The following is a 16,042-nucleotide window of genomic DNA, read 5'->3' on the forward strand; positions in this document are numbered from 1 at the left end:
ATGCCAGCTCAAGAGAGCATGTAACACTGTGAACTCTTGAGTTGGACACACCACTGTTTTATATGGCCACAGGAATATCCCTTCACTCTCCTCAAGCTGTGTTATTAGTATAAATTAGTAATATTTGATTGTAAAAGTCTTTTTTTGGGTGTTAGCTGGCATATAAAAATAAATCAATAAGTACGGATTTCTTAATCATTCTAGTTAATGATTCTGATCTGATAATCACATTAATAGGATGTGAGTGCCCTGGGTTAGCTTGTTTGGCAACTCTACAAAAGGAGCAAGTGGTGCTAACAATTGAGGGGTCTCTCCATCCCCTCCCCCTACTTGAAGATAAATTTGCATCGTATACCTTGACTTACTGTTAAAAATGAGTTGACCACCCTGATGAGCCACATTAATATCCAAATATGCAGTCAAATACATCTAAAGCTATAACTAACAAGCCACCTTACTAGCACGGCTTGGTACATTTCAGAGTTTCCTACCAGTCGCCTGGAGATGAGCGCCGTGGCAGACATCTTTGACAGAGATGGTGACGGCTACATTGACTACTATGAATTTGTGGCCGCTCTGCATCCAAACAAAGATGCATACAAACCCATCACGGATGCTGACAAAATCGAGGATGAGGTACTCATAGTTGGCCTTCTGCGGCAGCAGGGCATCCCTGTGTCCATGCAACCTGTATAACCGGCTCACCGGTTTCCAGGGCCTCCCCCACCCCTCCATGAAGTTCCAAGGTTAACGTGAATGTCGAACCTTTGTCTTTGACAGGTCACGAGGCAGGTGGCCAAGTGTAAGTGTGCCAAGCGATTCCAAGTTGAACAGATCGGAGACAACAAATACAGGGTAAGTGTCTCAAGTGACTCTGGCCCTTCCGAGGACAGAAATGTGCGTCAGTGGGATCTACATTGTGTGCACATCAATCTGATCTTCGCTGTTTGCTAAGAAACAAAACCGTAACTCCACCGTTTTTCTCATTTTAAATCACGTGGCTTTTCAAATTATATAATGTGTATGATCCATAGGGAGCTTGCATTTGAATAGCAGGCCATATTTTTTAACATCTATAATATGCAGAAAAAAACCCTGTAATCTTATTTTACATTTGGCTGTGTACTGTGTGCGTGTGTATGTGTGTGTGTGTGTACATGTGTGTATGTATGTGTTTTATATGCCACCACATGCATAGCAGTCAGAGGACATCTTAGGGGGCTAAGTTATTGTCTTCTGCTGTATGAGTTGTAGGACTTGAACTCAGGCCCTCGGGCTTGGTGGCGTGCCCTCACTTGCCTAATTACTAATTAAGGCATATAAGTAATTACAAATTACTAAAAGTAAATACTCAAGTCATATAGTCAAGCTGTCCCACATTACCTCTCATTTTATAGTGATTAGAGGTAAACTTCCAGGGTCTGAATAAGAGCTACTCCATACCCAAACCACGGAGTTATAACTTTGTTACCTTTTTTTTCTAGAAATTAAAAACATCCATTTTATAAATACGAAGAAGCCTCTGTTTTTCCCATTTAGCTTTTGTTCAAAATATAAATGGACGCGGATCACATTAAAACAGAGCAGTGTGGGTTTATCATCTTGTCTTTGTTCATCTCTTAGTAAGCAGCGAGGAGGCGCATGTACCGAGGGTCCTTACATGTCACTTACGAATGCAGTGCATTTGTACTGTAAACAAATGCTCATCTACCGTTTTGACTTCAGTTTGAAAGCTTCAGCTGTTTAAACTTTAAAGGTTTCGATTTGAAACTTCTAATTTCAATGTGAAATCTGAAGCTTTTTTTTTTTTCAATAAATTTGTAAAAAAGAAAAAAAAAAGTTGTTTGGTTTAAAATCAGAGCAAATGGGAGCCCATACATCTCGAAACTAAATACGTATCCTGAAGTACAGAGTGTGAGTGTGTATATGTGTGTGAGAGAGACTGAGTGTGAGTGTATATATGTGTGTGTGTGTGTGAGTGAGCATATGTGTGTGGATGGGAGAGAGAAATGTGAGTGTGTCTGTGTTTGTATGTGTGTGTGCACGCGCGTGTGCGTGTTTGAGCCATCTAGAAAGCTTCCTTTTAAACTAATTTTGTCTTTCTTGCATTTTTCATTGTTTTATCAGTTCTTCCTGGGAAATCAGGTATAAACCAGTGGAATCTCAGTTCCCAATGATTTCTTTTTTTTTTTTTTTTTTGAGTCTTTAATTCATAGTCATCAAAGCTTGCCATGGCCAGTCCTTCCATGCTGTCTTGCTAGCTATTCCAGTGTTGGTTGGTGTGCAGTTTCTGTCAGCACTGTCACAGGCTTGATCCAGGATTCCTCTCTCGCTTTGTGCCTCAGATGAGGATATTACTTTTAAGCAAACCAGATAATGAACTGTAGCTGATTAGCTCTTTCGGGCGATGCAAGCACAATGTTCAAGCCCCACTTTTCATAACACTCCTAAAGTCTATGCCAGTACACAAACTTGATTCTCCAGACATCAGTGTGTCTGACAGTTCAGGACATACGGCATACAGCAGCACCAAGCAGTGACCATGGAAAGGCAAAATACCAAGAGGTCCTCATAGGACCCATGAGTGACACAGGCTTGCCCCATAATTAACTTGTTCTGAGTTACTAGTTTACAGTGGCACATGCCAGGTCATGTCTTCTGCTGTCGTGGCCAAATGTTTGCATAGACATTTAAGTTATCACGGACTGCTTAGCAGTGCTGTGGCAAGATCAGAGTATTAAAAATGCATGCAGGAGAAATTACATCAGAATGGGCACATATTGAAGATGCTTTGACCACACTTTTCTGTAGAGAGCACACCACGTTAGACAGTGCCCTCAGCTCCATCAGTAGTCACACCACACACACCCCTTTTATAGATTCTTTTTCTCACACATAGTAGATCCTGACCAGTGTCTCCTCTCTCTGCCCCTCCCAGCTCAGCTCCTCCCCACCTCCTTTTCCATCCAGACCCACTCCCTTTCTGTCTCTCATCAGAAAAGAACAGGCTCTCTTAGAGATAGCAACAAGGCATAACAGAGGAAAACACAGTAAGAGTAAAGAAAAACCATCACACCGAAATTGGCCAAGGCAAAGCGACCAAAAGAGCAGAGCCCATGAGAAGGCACAAGAATCAGAGACCCGCCCACTAAGCTATGATACACATACTGAGGACCTGGTGCAGACCCGCGTAGGCCCTGTGCGTGCTGTGCCAGGCTCCGGACACTGCATCTGAAGTTGCAAATTACCTCTTCCCTTCAGTTTCCTACAAGCAAAAGTTTAGAGTACAATCATTTCATGACCTCGAATAGAGTTTTCTCAAGAAGCATTTTCAATTGACACATAATAGTCCCTTCCATTTATAGTTAAGGATGGAGTCAGGGTAAAACATCTGCCTGCTAATAACAGGTAAAATGTCACTTCTTCATGCGTGGCATTTTCTGAGTCAGCACCTAGGGTTATATCTTGCATTTTCATAGAAAATGAGAGAAATACTGGCCTTCAAAGATTTCCTGTGCTGAAAGTACAAAGAACAACATTACTCTGATTTTCTCATGTCATGGTTTGGCCTCGGGGAAAACTGGAGGACTTCTGAAGACACCATTCGTTGTCTGGAGAATACCTTTTAAAAGTACAGTCAGAAGCATTGTGTTCAGTAGAACCAAAATAGTACTTTATAAAGCATTTTTAGTTGTTTCCTCAACTCTAATTTTGAACCTGGTCTTGAACAAGATTTCTCGGATCCAATTATCTGGTTGCTTAAGGGTAATTTTCTTCACGCCCCCTTTGCCTTTTGCTTACTAGCAGCACAGACTTTTGTCTCTAACAATATAAACACAGGTTTCCGGTTTTCAAGCTTCCATTTCAGAAGCAGTTCACGCATAGGGATATTTAAGTCTCAGTGTTTAAAGAATTAAATTTAGGAAGAGGTGAGACCAGAGGTGAGATGTATGCCACTCGAGTCCCTGATGGACGCTTCCGTGGCCTTCTGAGTTTAGGTCCCTGAGTGGAGTCTACAGCTTTTTGTTAGGGTTCTCATGCCAAAGTGCAGCATTAAGGATTATAGAAAAGTAGCAGGATGTCTCACCATCATGCACACCCAAAAAGTTGGCATCTCGCCAACCATTCGTTTGTTTTCTTTGTCACTTGCAAAGTTGGTAAGCGTGAAATTCACTATACAGTGGTTTTCACGGTTGGACCTGAGACTCTTGGGAATGATTTCCAGGTATGAAAATCATTACTTGTGGACTTTCAAATCATGGAAACCTATGACCAGAGCCGCCTGCATGCTAGCACTGTTCAAGCCAAGCAGAGTCCTCACACATCCGAACGATTGGCACCTCACTGAAGGAGTATACCAGTGGTATAGACAGCTCTGAGAAAAGCCTTTTAGATCTGAAAGCTGTGTCGTTAATAATTTGTCAGTACCAGTCTTGAGGTTGCAGTAATATAAAGTGGCAGGGTTAATCCAAACTCTAGCTAATTGGCTTACCAGACCATTAGAGAGGGATTCTTATTAGTCGTAGCATTCATTACTTTATTCTCCAAGTCAGAACTTTGCTAAGAAAAACAGAGGAGCTTAAGATTTTCCCCACACATCTGTCTCAGAGGAGAGTGGTTTTAACTTGAGAGTCAGTTTGGTGAAGTCCTTAGGAACACCTCATTTTCTGCGAGCCCTGGGCAAGGGGACCTGCGCTTATTCGCTTAACTTCCGGAGACATGCACTGTTCTTGCCTTGTGCGTGTTGTTACTGTTACAAGAAAGAAAAACAACTTGTAACTTCAGTACAAAGCTCCAACATTATACTTGATTAACCTTTGTGATCTTTTTTTTTTTTTCCCCAAACTGTTTCCTTTGGGCTAAATCGGCATGCGGCAGTCAACCCCAACCCCCTTTGAGATTTCACTAATTAATCACCCTGAACTAAGCAAGCACTCAAGCTGGTTGCTCGTGCTGCCGCAAGCTGCATGCCAGTCCTTGAGCTTGGAATCGGTACTGACAAATCGAGGTCCTTTCTCTCTCTGCCGCCTAGTTTGGAGATTCCCAGCAGCTGCGACTGGTTCGGATCCTGCGAAGCACAGTGATGGTTCGTGTTGGAGGCGGATGGATGGCTCTGGATGAGTTCTTAGTGAAAAATGATCCGTGCAGGGGTAAGGAGACCCTTTTGTCGAGCTATCAGCACCGTGAAAGCATACTCATGAAAGCAAACTGGGACCAGTCTGACTCCCACAGCCCGTGGCTCCCGATGGCCTGTAAAATGATGGCCTGTAAAATGCGGTCTCTCTCTTTCATTTTTCCACTAATGGAATAAATTTCAGACAGGTAGGTAGGAAATACAGTCTGGATTTTCTGTGTGAGACCTTCCTGTCTACAGTTTTCAGAATGGGCGTTTCCATTCACCAAGACAGAATACTAGAGAATAAACATTTAAAAGTCAAATTTTTATGAAATGAGGGGAAAGGGGTTGGGGCAGTGGTACTTAAAAACAAGAGCAAACACTTGGAAGTTGAATAGCAGAATATTGGAAATGTAAATATTGTATCATAGTTTTCTTTACTAGCCTAGGAGTTTTAGCTTCTAATATTCCTATTTTGTCTCTTTAAGATTATAGTATTATTTGTGATTATGTTTATGTGTGTGGTATATGTATGTATGTGCCAGTGTCCACAGAGACCAAAGGGTATCAGATCTTCTAGAGTTGGAGTTCCAGGTGGTTGGTGGTGAGCCCCTCGTAGGCACAGACCAAACTCAAGCTCTTCGAAGCCAGAGCAGTGAGCAGTGAGTGCTCTTAACCACCGAGCCATCCCACCAGCCCTGATAGTCCTGTTTCCAATGCCCTGTAGTCATTAGATTCTTCTTTGGTCATATGCACATCTGACTACACTTTCCATTTAGTTGCCACCCACTCAGTAAGCACACAATATTTTCTGAATTTACAAAAGAAAACAGTAGAATTGTGGTGACTTGTTTTAATCCGTGAGCTTCTTATAGTCCTTTAAAAATGTCTGACCCAGCTTTGCCTGTGAGGCTACCAAGTGGGAAGCCAAGCAGGGAGCCTTCCTTCAGTGCTGGCATCTGGATACAGCTGTGTCAGAGTCAGCAGGCCTGTCTTATCAAGGCCAGCACGCCCTGCTACACGGCCACCCTGCAGCCCTGCTCTCTGTTAGCTAAAGACGCGGCATAAGGAGAGGCGCAGCAAGGCGTGGCACTTCTGATTGACCAGCCTCACTTACCAAACACTGGGGATGTGTCTGAGCAATGCGTTGTCAGGCATTCTCACTACGGTACAGGCACAAAGTAGACTTAATACAAACCTAAATGGTTTAATATCCTACACGCCAGAGGTACATGGTGTGTGTGTGTGTGTGTGTGTGTGTGTGTATGTGGGTGTATGTATGTATATGTGTGGGTATACATCTCTGTATATGTATGTGTGTGTCTGTGAATGTCTGTGGGGGTGGGGGTGTATGTATGTGTGTGTTTCTGTGTATATGTATGTCTGTGTGTATTTGTGTGTATATGTGTGTGCATGTGTGTATATGTATGTATGCGTGTGTGTGTGTGTGTGTGTGTGTGTGCATGTATGTATGTATGTGGGTGTAGTGTGAATAAAACAATATGAGACTGAATTGAGCACAAAATTAAAATTATGCAACCAGAAAGTGCAGTCACCGTAAAGATGCATAAGGCTGCTGCTGGTCTGACACAGCATGCTGTACCACAGAAAGCTTCTTAGAAGTAGAAAGCTGATGTGCTCTAATAGTACATAAAATATGGTAAAAACGTAAAAAAGACAACAGTCTTTGTTAACACAGTTGCACCATTTTTTTGTCCTATCTGCAACTGTGTTACACTTTTCTGTGACTGGTATTGCAATAGGCTTGCTCACCACAAACACATTAGTAGGGTTGTTGCATTGCACCCTCCAGACAGGTACACCAGCCAGGAGATAGAAATCCCTCAGTTCCCTCAGCCCACTGTGTCATTTGGGGTGCAACGGGCACTGCACTCTTCGAAGAATGCAGCCTGAGGTAGAACGCAGTCCTGAGTAGGAAAGAGCAATGGAGATCCAACGCATCCTGAGGGGGACAAGCTAGCATGACTGGCCGAGCTTTTGCGGCTGCTTCCTCCCGGTTGAGTCGGACCTTGAAGGGCTGCTTCTCCTGATGTGCCTTCTCTCCTAACTGTGTGCTAAAGGCTGGATCTGAGCTCCCTCTGCACATCCAACCACTGTACTTTGTTTCCTCTGCTAACAGCGTTCTTTAATGTGACTGGTATCCTGTGTCGTTTCTTCTAGTTCACCATCACGGGAGTAAAATGTTGCGTTCGGAATCAAACTCTTCAATTACTGCTACTCAGCCTTCTCTAGGTCGGCACCCCCACCCCCTTCCTTGGCTCCTCCCTCTCCCTTCTCTCTTTTCCACCTTCACATTCCCGCTTTCATGATTTGTTTTAATATTAATATGCTTCATTCACGCGTATGGCTTAACTCACATGCAGCGAGCTGGGGCTTCTAGTCATAAACTGAAAACTCGACATGCTCAGTGTTACACAAGCGATCAAGCACATGCTAACACGTTGCCCATCGGGTCCCCGTGGAGTGTTCTCCATGTGCACATGTGTTTGTATGAGTGCTGCATTACCGGTGGCCTCTAGTGGATTCCTGGGTCTGGTGTTTGTTACTGCATGTTGGTAAAAAAACGTTTGGTTTTTGTTTGTTTGTTTGTTTAAGGCCTAAAAATTAAAATGCTATCTTCATGACTAACAAGCCATCTCTGATTGTATATAATTGTTTAATCCCAATCTTAAATACTGGCATTCTCCGGACCTCAGCAATACATTGTAAAAGACACAGGCCCCCCACCTTCCTGACGTGTCTACTCAGTGTGGTGTAAGGGTGACAGCGTGTGGGCATCCGTAGCTGGTGGACTAATGGTGGCATGGGCTTTCCATTTTCATGCTGACTTTGTTTTACACTGGCTACCCCTGCTGGCGTCTAGTGTTAGAGTAAGCCCGCCCCTCCCCACCTCCACGGCCCCCTCGTTTCCGTTTCTGAGAGGAATGCATTGTGAAGGAATGCATTTTTTAACTTCTTGTTATGCTGAGTTGGAGCTGGCATGGCAAAAAGATGTTCTCAAGATCCTGCGCGTGCTGTGTGGTGCCAGGCATGCCCTCCCTCCCGCAGAGACTGAGTCCTTTCTCTTCCTGTTTGTGCTTTTTTTTTTTTTTTTTTTTTTTTTTTTTTGTTGTTGTCGCCTGCGTGCAATCCAGCTAAAGGAAGGACCAACATGGAGCTCCGGGAGAAGTTCATCCTAGCAGACGGTGCCAGCCAGGGTATGGCCGCCTTCCGACCACGAGGCCGCCGATCTCGACCTTCATCCAGAGGAGCTTCCCCCAACAGATCCACTTCCGTCTCCAGTCATGCTTGCCAGGCAGCCTCCCCACAGGTGCCTGCTGCGGCCAGCACACCCAAGGTAGGACTCCAGGCTGTGACCCTCCCTCCCAGCATACAGGCACCCATCGCCCACAGCATACAGGCAGGTGTTTTATTTCCCTGGACCATACTACATCAGTATGTATCTCTTCTCTCCATATTTTTAAACATGTTCTGCCCAATGACCCATGAAGCTGTTGCCTGTACAGGGTTACCTGTCTAGGGGCTTAGTCGTCTCTCAGGTTGAATTTTCTGTTTAAAGCTTTATTTTTATTATCATTTTTTTATTTTTTTATGTTATTTTTGTTTGTTTGTTTGGTTGGTTGTTTGGTATTCCGATTTGTCATCGGCTCTCTCCACTCTTGCCTTCATTACCTGTATTACTCCACCAGGAGTCAGACCTCTCTTCTGTGGTTTGTTTCTCACCGACTACCCTTTACATTTGATGTACCGTTGTTCCATGCAGATTCTCCATCCTTTAACACGCAATTATGGTAAACCATGGTTGGCAAACAGCAAAATGTCAACTCCCTGTAAAGCAGCCGAGTGCCCCGACTTTCCCGTGTCATCTGCAGAGGTATCGTAAGGCCCCAGACCGCAGTCTTATCAGCCTTCTCTGGCTGACACTCACCTACTAACACCGCCTCACTGCTGCCCTGATGTGTGCACTTTTGATAATACTACATCTTCCTGTTAACTTTCTGAGAAACAGTTCTCAGGGGACACGAGAGTAAGGGGCTCTCAGGAAAGGCAGTGGTGCTCTGACATGTCCACACCATGAGGCTGTACACACTCCTGGGCTTTTGTTCTCTGCCTAGCCAGCCTTTTGGAAGTCTTCTAATGTTGGTGGAACGCTCTTGCTGATAGACATAATTTGAGCAAGAAACTTAGCACGCTCCCACAGATGAGAATCAGAAACAATGTCCTTTGTAAGAGAGTTACTTAAAAGGAAAACAAGTTTAGCAAGTGTCCACTGTGGATTGTCCCTCTGAATGTTCTGTGACATTCACTTCTGCTGGTTCATGCCGGCCCAGTGTGACGTGGTTCTCAGTTCTAAGAGGGATAAGGGTGGGAATATGGAAGGCTAACTGTCATTTTCAAAGGTGTCTATATTATATTTTAGTAATATTATTTGAGCGTTCTGTAACGTCTCACAATGGCAGGTACAGAGAGAAGATATTTAGAGAATATAACATTTGCCAAGATTAACTCTCATATTAGATTGTTCACATTCAACTTATAATCAGCCATCTATTTTTCTAAAGAAACTTGTGAGTTGATCAGGGTAGGCACCACCTCACAGGCTTGATGGAAACCACAGTAATGCGGGAGGAACTCCTAACCATCCTTTCTTGGAAACGAGGAGTTATTTTTGGCTTCATGGTTAGGAAGAAAGCCAAGGCCCTGGTATAAAAGAAGTACTTTTTAAAAGCCCCTGATGGTTTTCATGACTCTTTCCCAGTTACTTAATCCTCACATTAATTACACTAGGTGGACGGAAGAAAGTCCCTTGCCTTCTCTTCTTGGCCCCAGTTCCCTGAGTAGCCAAGTAGGAAGGGTGAGGCAAACACAGGCTCTCTTAAATGTCCCTTCCCTCCCCCTCCTTCCCCTGGGTCCCAAACTCCTACTTGCCCCCACTTGTGGGACCAATCACAGATCACACCGAGAAATGTCTATGAGTTGTTGGGACTCCAATTGTGTAAAAGCTGAAAAGCCCTTGCCCTCAAACCAATACTTGTTTTAAATATTTAGAGATAAATTTCTATGTTCACTTTTTTTATTTTAAAGTAGCAACGGCCCCAGTTAAAGTAGGGGCTGGGGAAATGGCTCCGTTGGTACCCGCTGAGACCTGAGTCCATGTCCCCAGAACCCACCTAAAAGCAAGGCACTTAGGGTGGGGAATGCAGATAAAGACAAGCTAGTAAATCAGTGAGACACCCTCTCAAAAGCAAAGCAGAAGACAGGAAAGGAAGATGCCAAGCATGCCCCAGCATGGGCTCCCTTGTACACATGTGAGCCCGAAGCCCTCAGTCCAGCCACTGAACTAATGTGGAGATATGTTCAGTTTTAAAGGGTGTCCTCACAGAGTCTCCAGAAAGGTGTGTGTGTGCACAATAAAATCCAAGCACTCACAGGGTAAGGCAGGTGGTCTTGGCTTTCATACGACCCTGAGTGACAGATTCACAGTGGGTGCTTGCTCCCTTGTGGACAGTTGACATTCCTCCCAAGTGGGCAATGCAGTGGGTGTGCCAGTTCACCGGCTAGTGTATTTATAAAAGCAGGGTGAGAATATATACCTATGTAAATCACACAAAGTAATATTCTAGAGCTGAGTATGGGTGAAACATGCCCATTATTCCCGGATCTGGAGTGTGTAAGGGGGAGGATCAGAGTTAAGGACCAGCTTCAGCTACATAATGAGTTTAAGGCCAACCTGGGCTACATGTCTGTTAAAAAAAAAAAATCACCTGCACATAGTTTAGCGTCTAGAATACACAGGTAGATAGAGCGTAGGAATCATACTAAAACCAACAAATACAAAATCAAAGGATAACGTCAGTATCTGTCTTAGTCAGGGTTTCTATTCCTGCACAGACATCATGACCAAGAAGCAAGTTGGGGAGGAAAGGGTTCATTCAGCTTACACTTTCACATTGCTGTTGATCACCAGAGGAAGTCAGGACTGGAACTCAAGCAGGTCAGGAAGCAGGAGCTGATGCAGAGGCCATGGAGGGATGTTTCTTACTGGCTTGCTTCTCCTGGCTTGCTCAGCCTGCTCTCTTATAGAACCCAAGACTTCCAGCCCAGGGATGGCACCAACCACAAGGGGCTCTACCCCCTTGATCACTAACTGAGAAAATGCCCCACAGCTGGGTCTCATGGAGGCACTTCCCCAACTGAAGCTCCCTTCTCTGTGATAACTCCAGCCTGTGTCAAGTTGACACACAAAACCAGCCAGTACAGTATCAAAAGTCATACACACACTCTATTAAGAATTTTCAGCGCTAATGAGAAGATGGTTCTAAAAATGCAGTCATTCTTTTTGTAGATTTGTTTTCTCTATGGCTCATTGGCAAATAGAAACCCCTGATACTCAACAGAGTTTTGTTTTTAACTTCAGGAGAATTTCTAAAATGTCACAATGTAGAAACACGGGTTTAGACTTATTATGTTGTCTTAAAATGTCTCCATACGTTTTCATCAAGTAACTCTCACAGGTTTTAAAGAAGTGTCTCCAAAGTATTGCCTCTAAGTTGTGTATGGCTAGGCCATACAGTGTGAAGTTGGACAATCAAGAGTTCCTTTTTGAAGGTTTTCCTCTCCCAAGCTTTCTTATTTCAGGGTGGTTTTTCTCTGCTCCTATCACTCAGTTTCTGTTTAGTGTCTGCCTCGTTTTCTTAAGAACATTGAAGGCAGCAGAAGAGTCAAGCATAATACCCAGCTCCCTGTCCCCTCCTCTGCACAGTCCCCACCCCAGTGACAACATCCAGTCCTGCAGCGATACAGGTCTGAGGCACACTAACAACCCACAGTTTGGTCGGTCTTGGTTTCCTCACTATGGCTTTTGTGTTTTATCTTCCATCACGAAGCCATTTTCTTTAGAAGGTTTCCTTTATCTGAGTAAGAATTTAAAAAAAAAAAAAAAGGAGGAGGAGAACCCCTGGGAGCCACCCGCCTCGATTATCTAAAGGGTGTCCACCTCCTTCAGAGGGCTTGTCTAGATGTCCAACCATGAGCAGAGTGTGTCAGTGGAACATCCTGCATCTTTTAAGTGGTCTCTGCGCTGGTTGCACACAGGGAACGCCAATCCAGGGAAGCAAGCTGCGACTCCCAGGGTACCTGTCAGGAAAAGGCTTCCACTCCGGGGAGGACAGCGCCTTGATAACCACGGCAGCCGCCAGAGTCCGAACGCAGTTTGCTGGTGAGTGTGTGGCATCTCTTTCCCTCCACAGTGACCCGAGGACCAGAGCTCCCTTTTTTCCTAACTTGAAGAGAAATGTTTTGACGTTGCTATGTGTGCTTTTGAAATGAAATGAAGCACTAATCTCTCACACACACACACACACACACACACACACACACACACACACACACACGCACACAGAGACACAGGAAATAAATGAATCCTAGGAACAAGAGACTACACAGTCACTTCTGGAATGTACCACGGAAACGATGGACCGAGGACCTAAGCCAGTACTGCGCCCTTTGCTCTGGGAGCGTCTTGCCCCCCAGGAGCCTGTAGGGCTGTTCAGGTCACTGCGGAAACCCAGGCACTGGGCCTTCCATCGCAGAGTAGTGAACTCAGTGACAGGCCGGGACAACTCAGGGACAGCTCTCACATTCTTTAAGTCACTTCCCCTCAGCCAAGGCTTGCACCTGAGAGTCTGCAGGCACCAGGTAACAGCGGGCTTTAGGGGACATCACCGCCAACAGCAGGGGTGTCCATGTGAGAAGCCAGAACTTAACCTTGGTATATCAGTCTAGGTGCTATTCTTTAACATCTCCTTAGAATGAGACCACCTACCCTTGTGTGATAATGAAAAGCCACAAGGCCAAGGTATTTTTATGTGAGCGCCGCGTGCAAGAAGAAACAGGTCGATATTAAATGTGGTATCGCGGATGAGTGATAAATAAAGGCTCCTCATCTCTGTCCTCCATCCTCTCTTTCCAGAGTCCAGGAAGACTCCCAGCCGCCCTGGAAGCAGAGCCGGGAGCAAAGCCGGAAGCAGAGCCAGCAGCCGCCGAGGCAGCGACGCATCCGACTTTGACATTTCAGAAATCCAGTCTGTGTGCTCAGATGTGGAGAGCGTCCCACAGACACACAGACCTGTGCCCCGAGCAGGTTCTCGGCCATCCACAGCCAAGCCTTCTAAAATCCCCACGCCCCAGAGGAGGTCACCTGCCAGCAAATTAGACAAGTCTTCGAAGAGATAGTGCAATTGGCTCTAACCAGCCCTTCCCCGAGCATTTATTATTTAAGCGAATGATGTAAAATACGATGTAGAAATTACTGTGAAATATTGCAGGAGGCGAGTTTTAAATTCTGCAGATGGCCTTATTTGTGTATTTGTCTTTTTATTTGATCTGTATCACTTTTTTGGTCAGATTTTCTGGGGGTAAAAGTCACATCATATGTGATAAGAAAGAAAGAGTTTAACATGAACTAATGTTTCTGCACTGTCGAGTGTAGACCACACATTAAAGTCAGTTACTGTACCTACAGGTAAGTCCACATTCTCTCTGACAACCACAGCACTACATAGCTGACATTAAGGGATACCTCATGACACCTTTTATGGAGATTCTGAACAGCTGACAAACCAAGCAGGGAATTTTATTTTTATTTATTTTTTTTTTATTTTTTGCGATGCTCTAACTGTAAATTAAACAGAAGACAAAAGGAAAAATACAACAAGATGCAGTTCTTCGAGCAGCCACCAACAGAGAATCAGAGTCACAGGAGAACGCCTCAAGCAGCTGCAGGTACCACAACGTTCACGCAGTTCCCAGCATCCTTGTGCCTCTGCTTCAGGCGCAGCCAGATGCGCCCTGGGCATCCATCATCTATACTGTGAGAATGCGATGCTCTGTGCATTCATACAAATGTGCAAGGTTTTGCTTTGCTTGGGTGGACAGCAGCCTCTGTACCATTGAACTCATTTTGTAACAGCAATTTCGCTTGCAAAAACAAAACAAACGAAAAAACAAAAGAAAAAAAAAAGCTATGAAATAAAACACATCCCTTAACTACATCGCTATGGAATTAATTTTTTTTTCCCCAGGGAAAACCGGTGTATTTTTTTATGAACAGTATCGATTTGGAGTGACCAAAAGATACTTGAAAAAAAGTGGGCTTACTTTGATTTTTCATCTGGAATAATCATGTTCTGGTATTATATCTACTTATATTTAATAAATATGCATTTTAATTTATTATGTATACTCACATACTAGAGAAAGATATTAGTATGCATTTAATAAAACATATTCACTTGAACATACGGAATACTTGGTTATTTGAAGTGAGCTTTTCTGTTTGTTTTAAATAAAGGGTAAATAATAGTAATAATAAAAAATAATAATAGATAATAATAATAGTCTGACAGGAAAGGCTGGGAGGTGTGTAAGGAGGCCAGAGCTAGTGGGAGGCACACATTCTATAAGTATTAGAGAAAATCCTGGCTGTATACACACTGGTGTCAGTGGCACTTAGGCTACTACAGTGCTCCTGTCCTCAAATCATCAAGGGAGATGTCTTAGGCTTTTACTGCTGTGAAGAGAGACCATGACCAAGTCAACTCTTGTAAGGACACCATTGAATTGGGGCTGGCTTTACAGGTTCAGAGGTTCAGTCCATATCATCAAGGCAGGAACATGGCAGCATCCAGGCTGGCATGGTGCAGGAGGAGCTGAGAGTTCTACATCTTCATCTGAAGGCTGCTAGCAGAATACTGGCTTCCAGGCAGCTAGGATGAGGGTCTTAAAGCCCACGCCCACCGTGCCACGCCTACTCCAACAACTCCTAATGCCATTCCCTGGCCCAAGCATATAGAAACCATCCCAAGAGACTTCATTATGAATCGTTAAAAAAGCATCAACAGAGTGGGATATTTAACAAGATGACTGATTTTATTAATATGATTTCCTTCTATGATTTTTTTTGTTTTGTTTTGAGAGGGTTCTTGGCTTTGTCTTTCTGGTTTGTTTGTTTCTTCGTTTTATCAAGTTGCACAGTTTTCCTAAATAAGGAAATAGTACCCGCTGTAACTGGGAAAATGGCAGCTGGCTCCTTTGGACATGTCAGGCCCCAGCGCTCTCTGTAACTAGCATGCAGTTCAGAGAAGGGCAGTGTTGGTGCTCAGGGACATGGGGAAAGGGTTGTCTGCCTGCTTGCCTAGAGCTATATCATTCACACGAGGCGATGCAGTAGTTCATGCATCTGATTACACACATCATCTAAGAAGGAAGCTGAAGTAGCTATATCCCTTTAATGCTTTGCAATCATTAGGTTTTTGCTTCAAAAAGAAAACAAGGAAATGATTTTTGTTTCCATCCGTCTGAAAACTACTCCTGTGAAAGAGGTAAGAGGGTCTCCGGGCTGGGGAGGAGAGGGCAGCTCTCAATGGTCAAGAGCACTTGTTGCTCTTTCAGAGGACCTGGGTTTGGTTCCCGGCACTTACGTGGCAGCTCACAACCATCTGTGACTCTCGCTCTGGGGGATCAGATGCCTTCTTTGGGCCTTGCTGGCTGGGTATACCAGACACGCACATGGTGCACAGACACACACGTGCAGGCAAACACTCATACACAGGAGACAGCAGTGACAGCAAAGGCCAGAGCCTCCGTTTATACTAGAAAATAAGCTTTTTGAAGAAGATGGGTGCTCCTCCACCTTGATATCACTGCCTTTGTGGAGACCAAACCACTGTGGGTTTCCTTTCTCTTGCATCTGTGCTACCAGAGCCCGTCCTGAGGAGTTCTCGGAGTCACTGAGCACAGAACCCGCTACCCACCTGCGCACGCTCTTCCCTTTCTTCTCCTAATTTTCCCCAAGTCCAGTGCTACTGCACACGCATACAGTCCCAGCTGCTCCACAGGTTGCAT

General features: G+C 44.5%; 1 protein-coding gene across 24 annotated transcripts in view; it reads left to right on the forward strand.

Moving 5' to 3' along the window:
• The window catches only part of Dst (dystonin), a 415,027-nt gene extending 400,588 nt beyond the window's left edge, over positions 1 to 14,439 (forward strand). For 7 of the 24 annotated variants that reach the window (XM_031367097.1, XM_031367104.1, XM_031367102.1 and 4 more), the window contains 9 exons: positions 482 to 636; positions 781 to 855; positions 2,128 to 2,145; positions 5,033 to 5,150; positions 7,298 to 7,369; positions 8,272 to 8,474; positions 8,901 to 9,011; positions 12,233 to 12,356; positions 13,110 to 13,372. In XM_031367097.1, coding sequence (XP_031222957.1) covers positions 482 to 636; positions 781 to 855; positions 2,128 to 2,145; positions 5,033 to 5,150; positions 7,298 to 7,369; positions 8,272 to 8,474; positions 8,901 to 9,011; positions 12,233 to 12,356; positions 13,110 to 13,372 — 1,139 coding nt within the window. Of the gene's footprint in view, positions 1 to 481; positions 637 to 780; positions 856 to 2,127; positions 2,146 to 5,032; positions 5,151 to 7,297; positions 7,370 to 8,271; positions 8,475 to 8,900; positions 9,012 to 12,232; positions 12,357 to 13,109 lie in introns of all 24 variants that reach the window. The other 17 variants (XM_031367100.1, XM_031367105.1, XM_031367112.1 and 14 more) reach the window with 7 other exon arrangements.
• Positions 14,440 to 16,042: the final 1,603 nt, after the last annotated feature.

This window comes from Mastomys coucha, unplaced genomic scaffold, assembly GCF_008632895.1.
Source record: "Mastomys coucha isolate ucsf_1 unplaced genomic scaffold, UCSF_Mcou_1 pScaffold14, whole genome shotgun sequence".
Taxonomy (NCBI): Eukaryota; Metazoa; Chordata; class Mammalia; order Rodentia; family Muridae; genus Mastomys; species Mastomys coucha.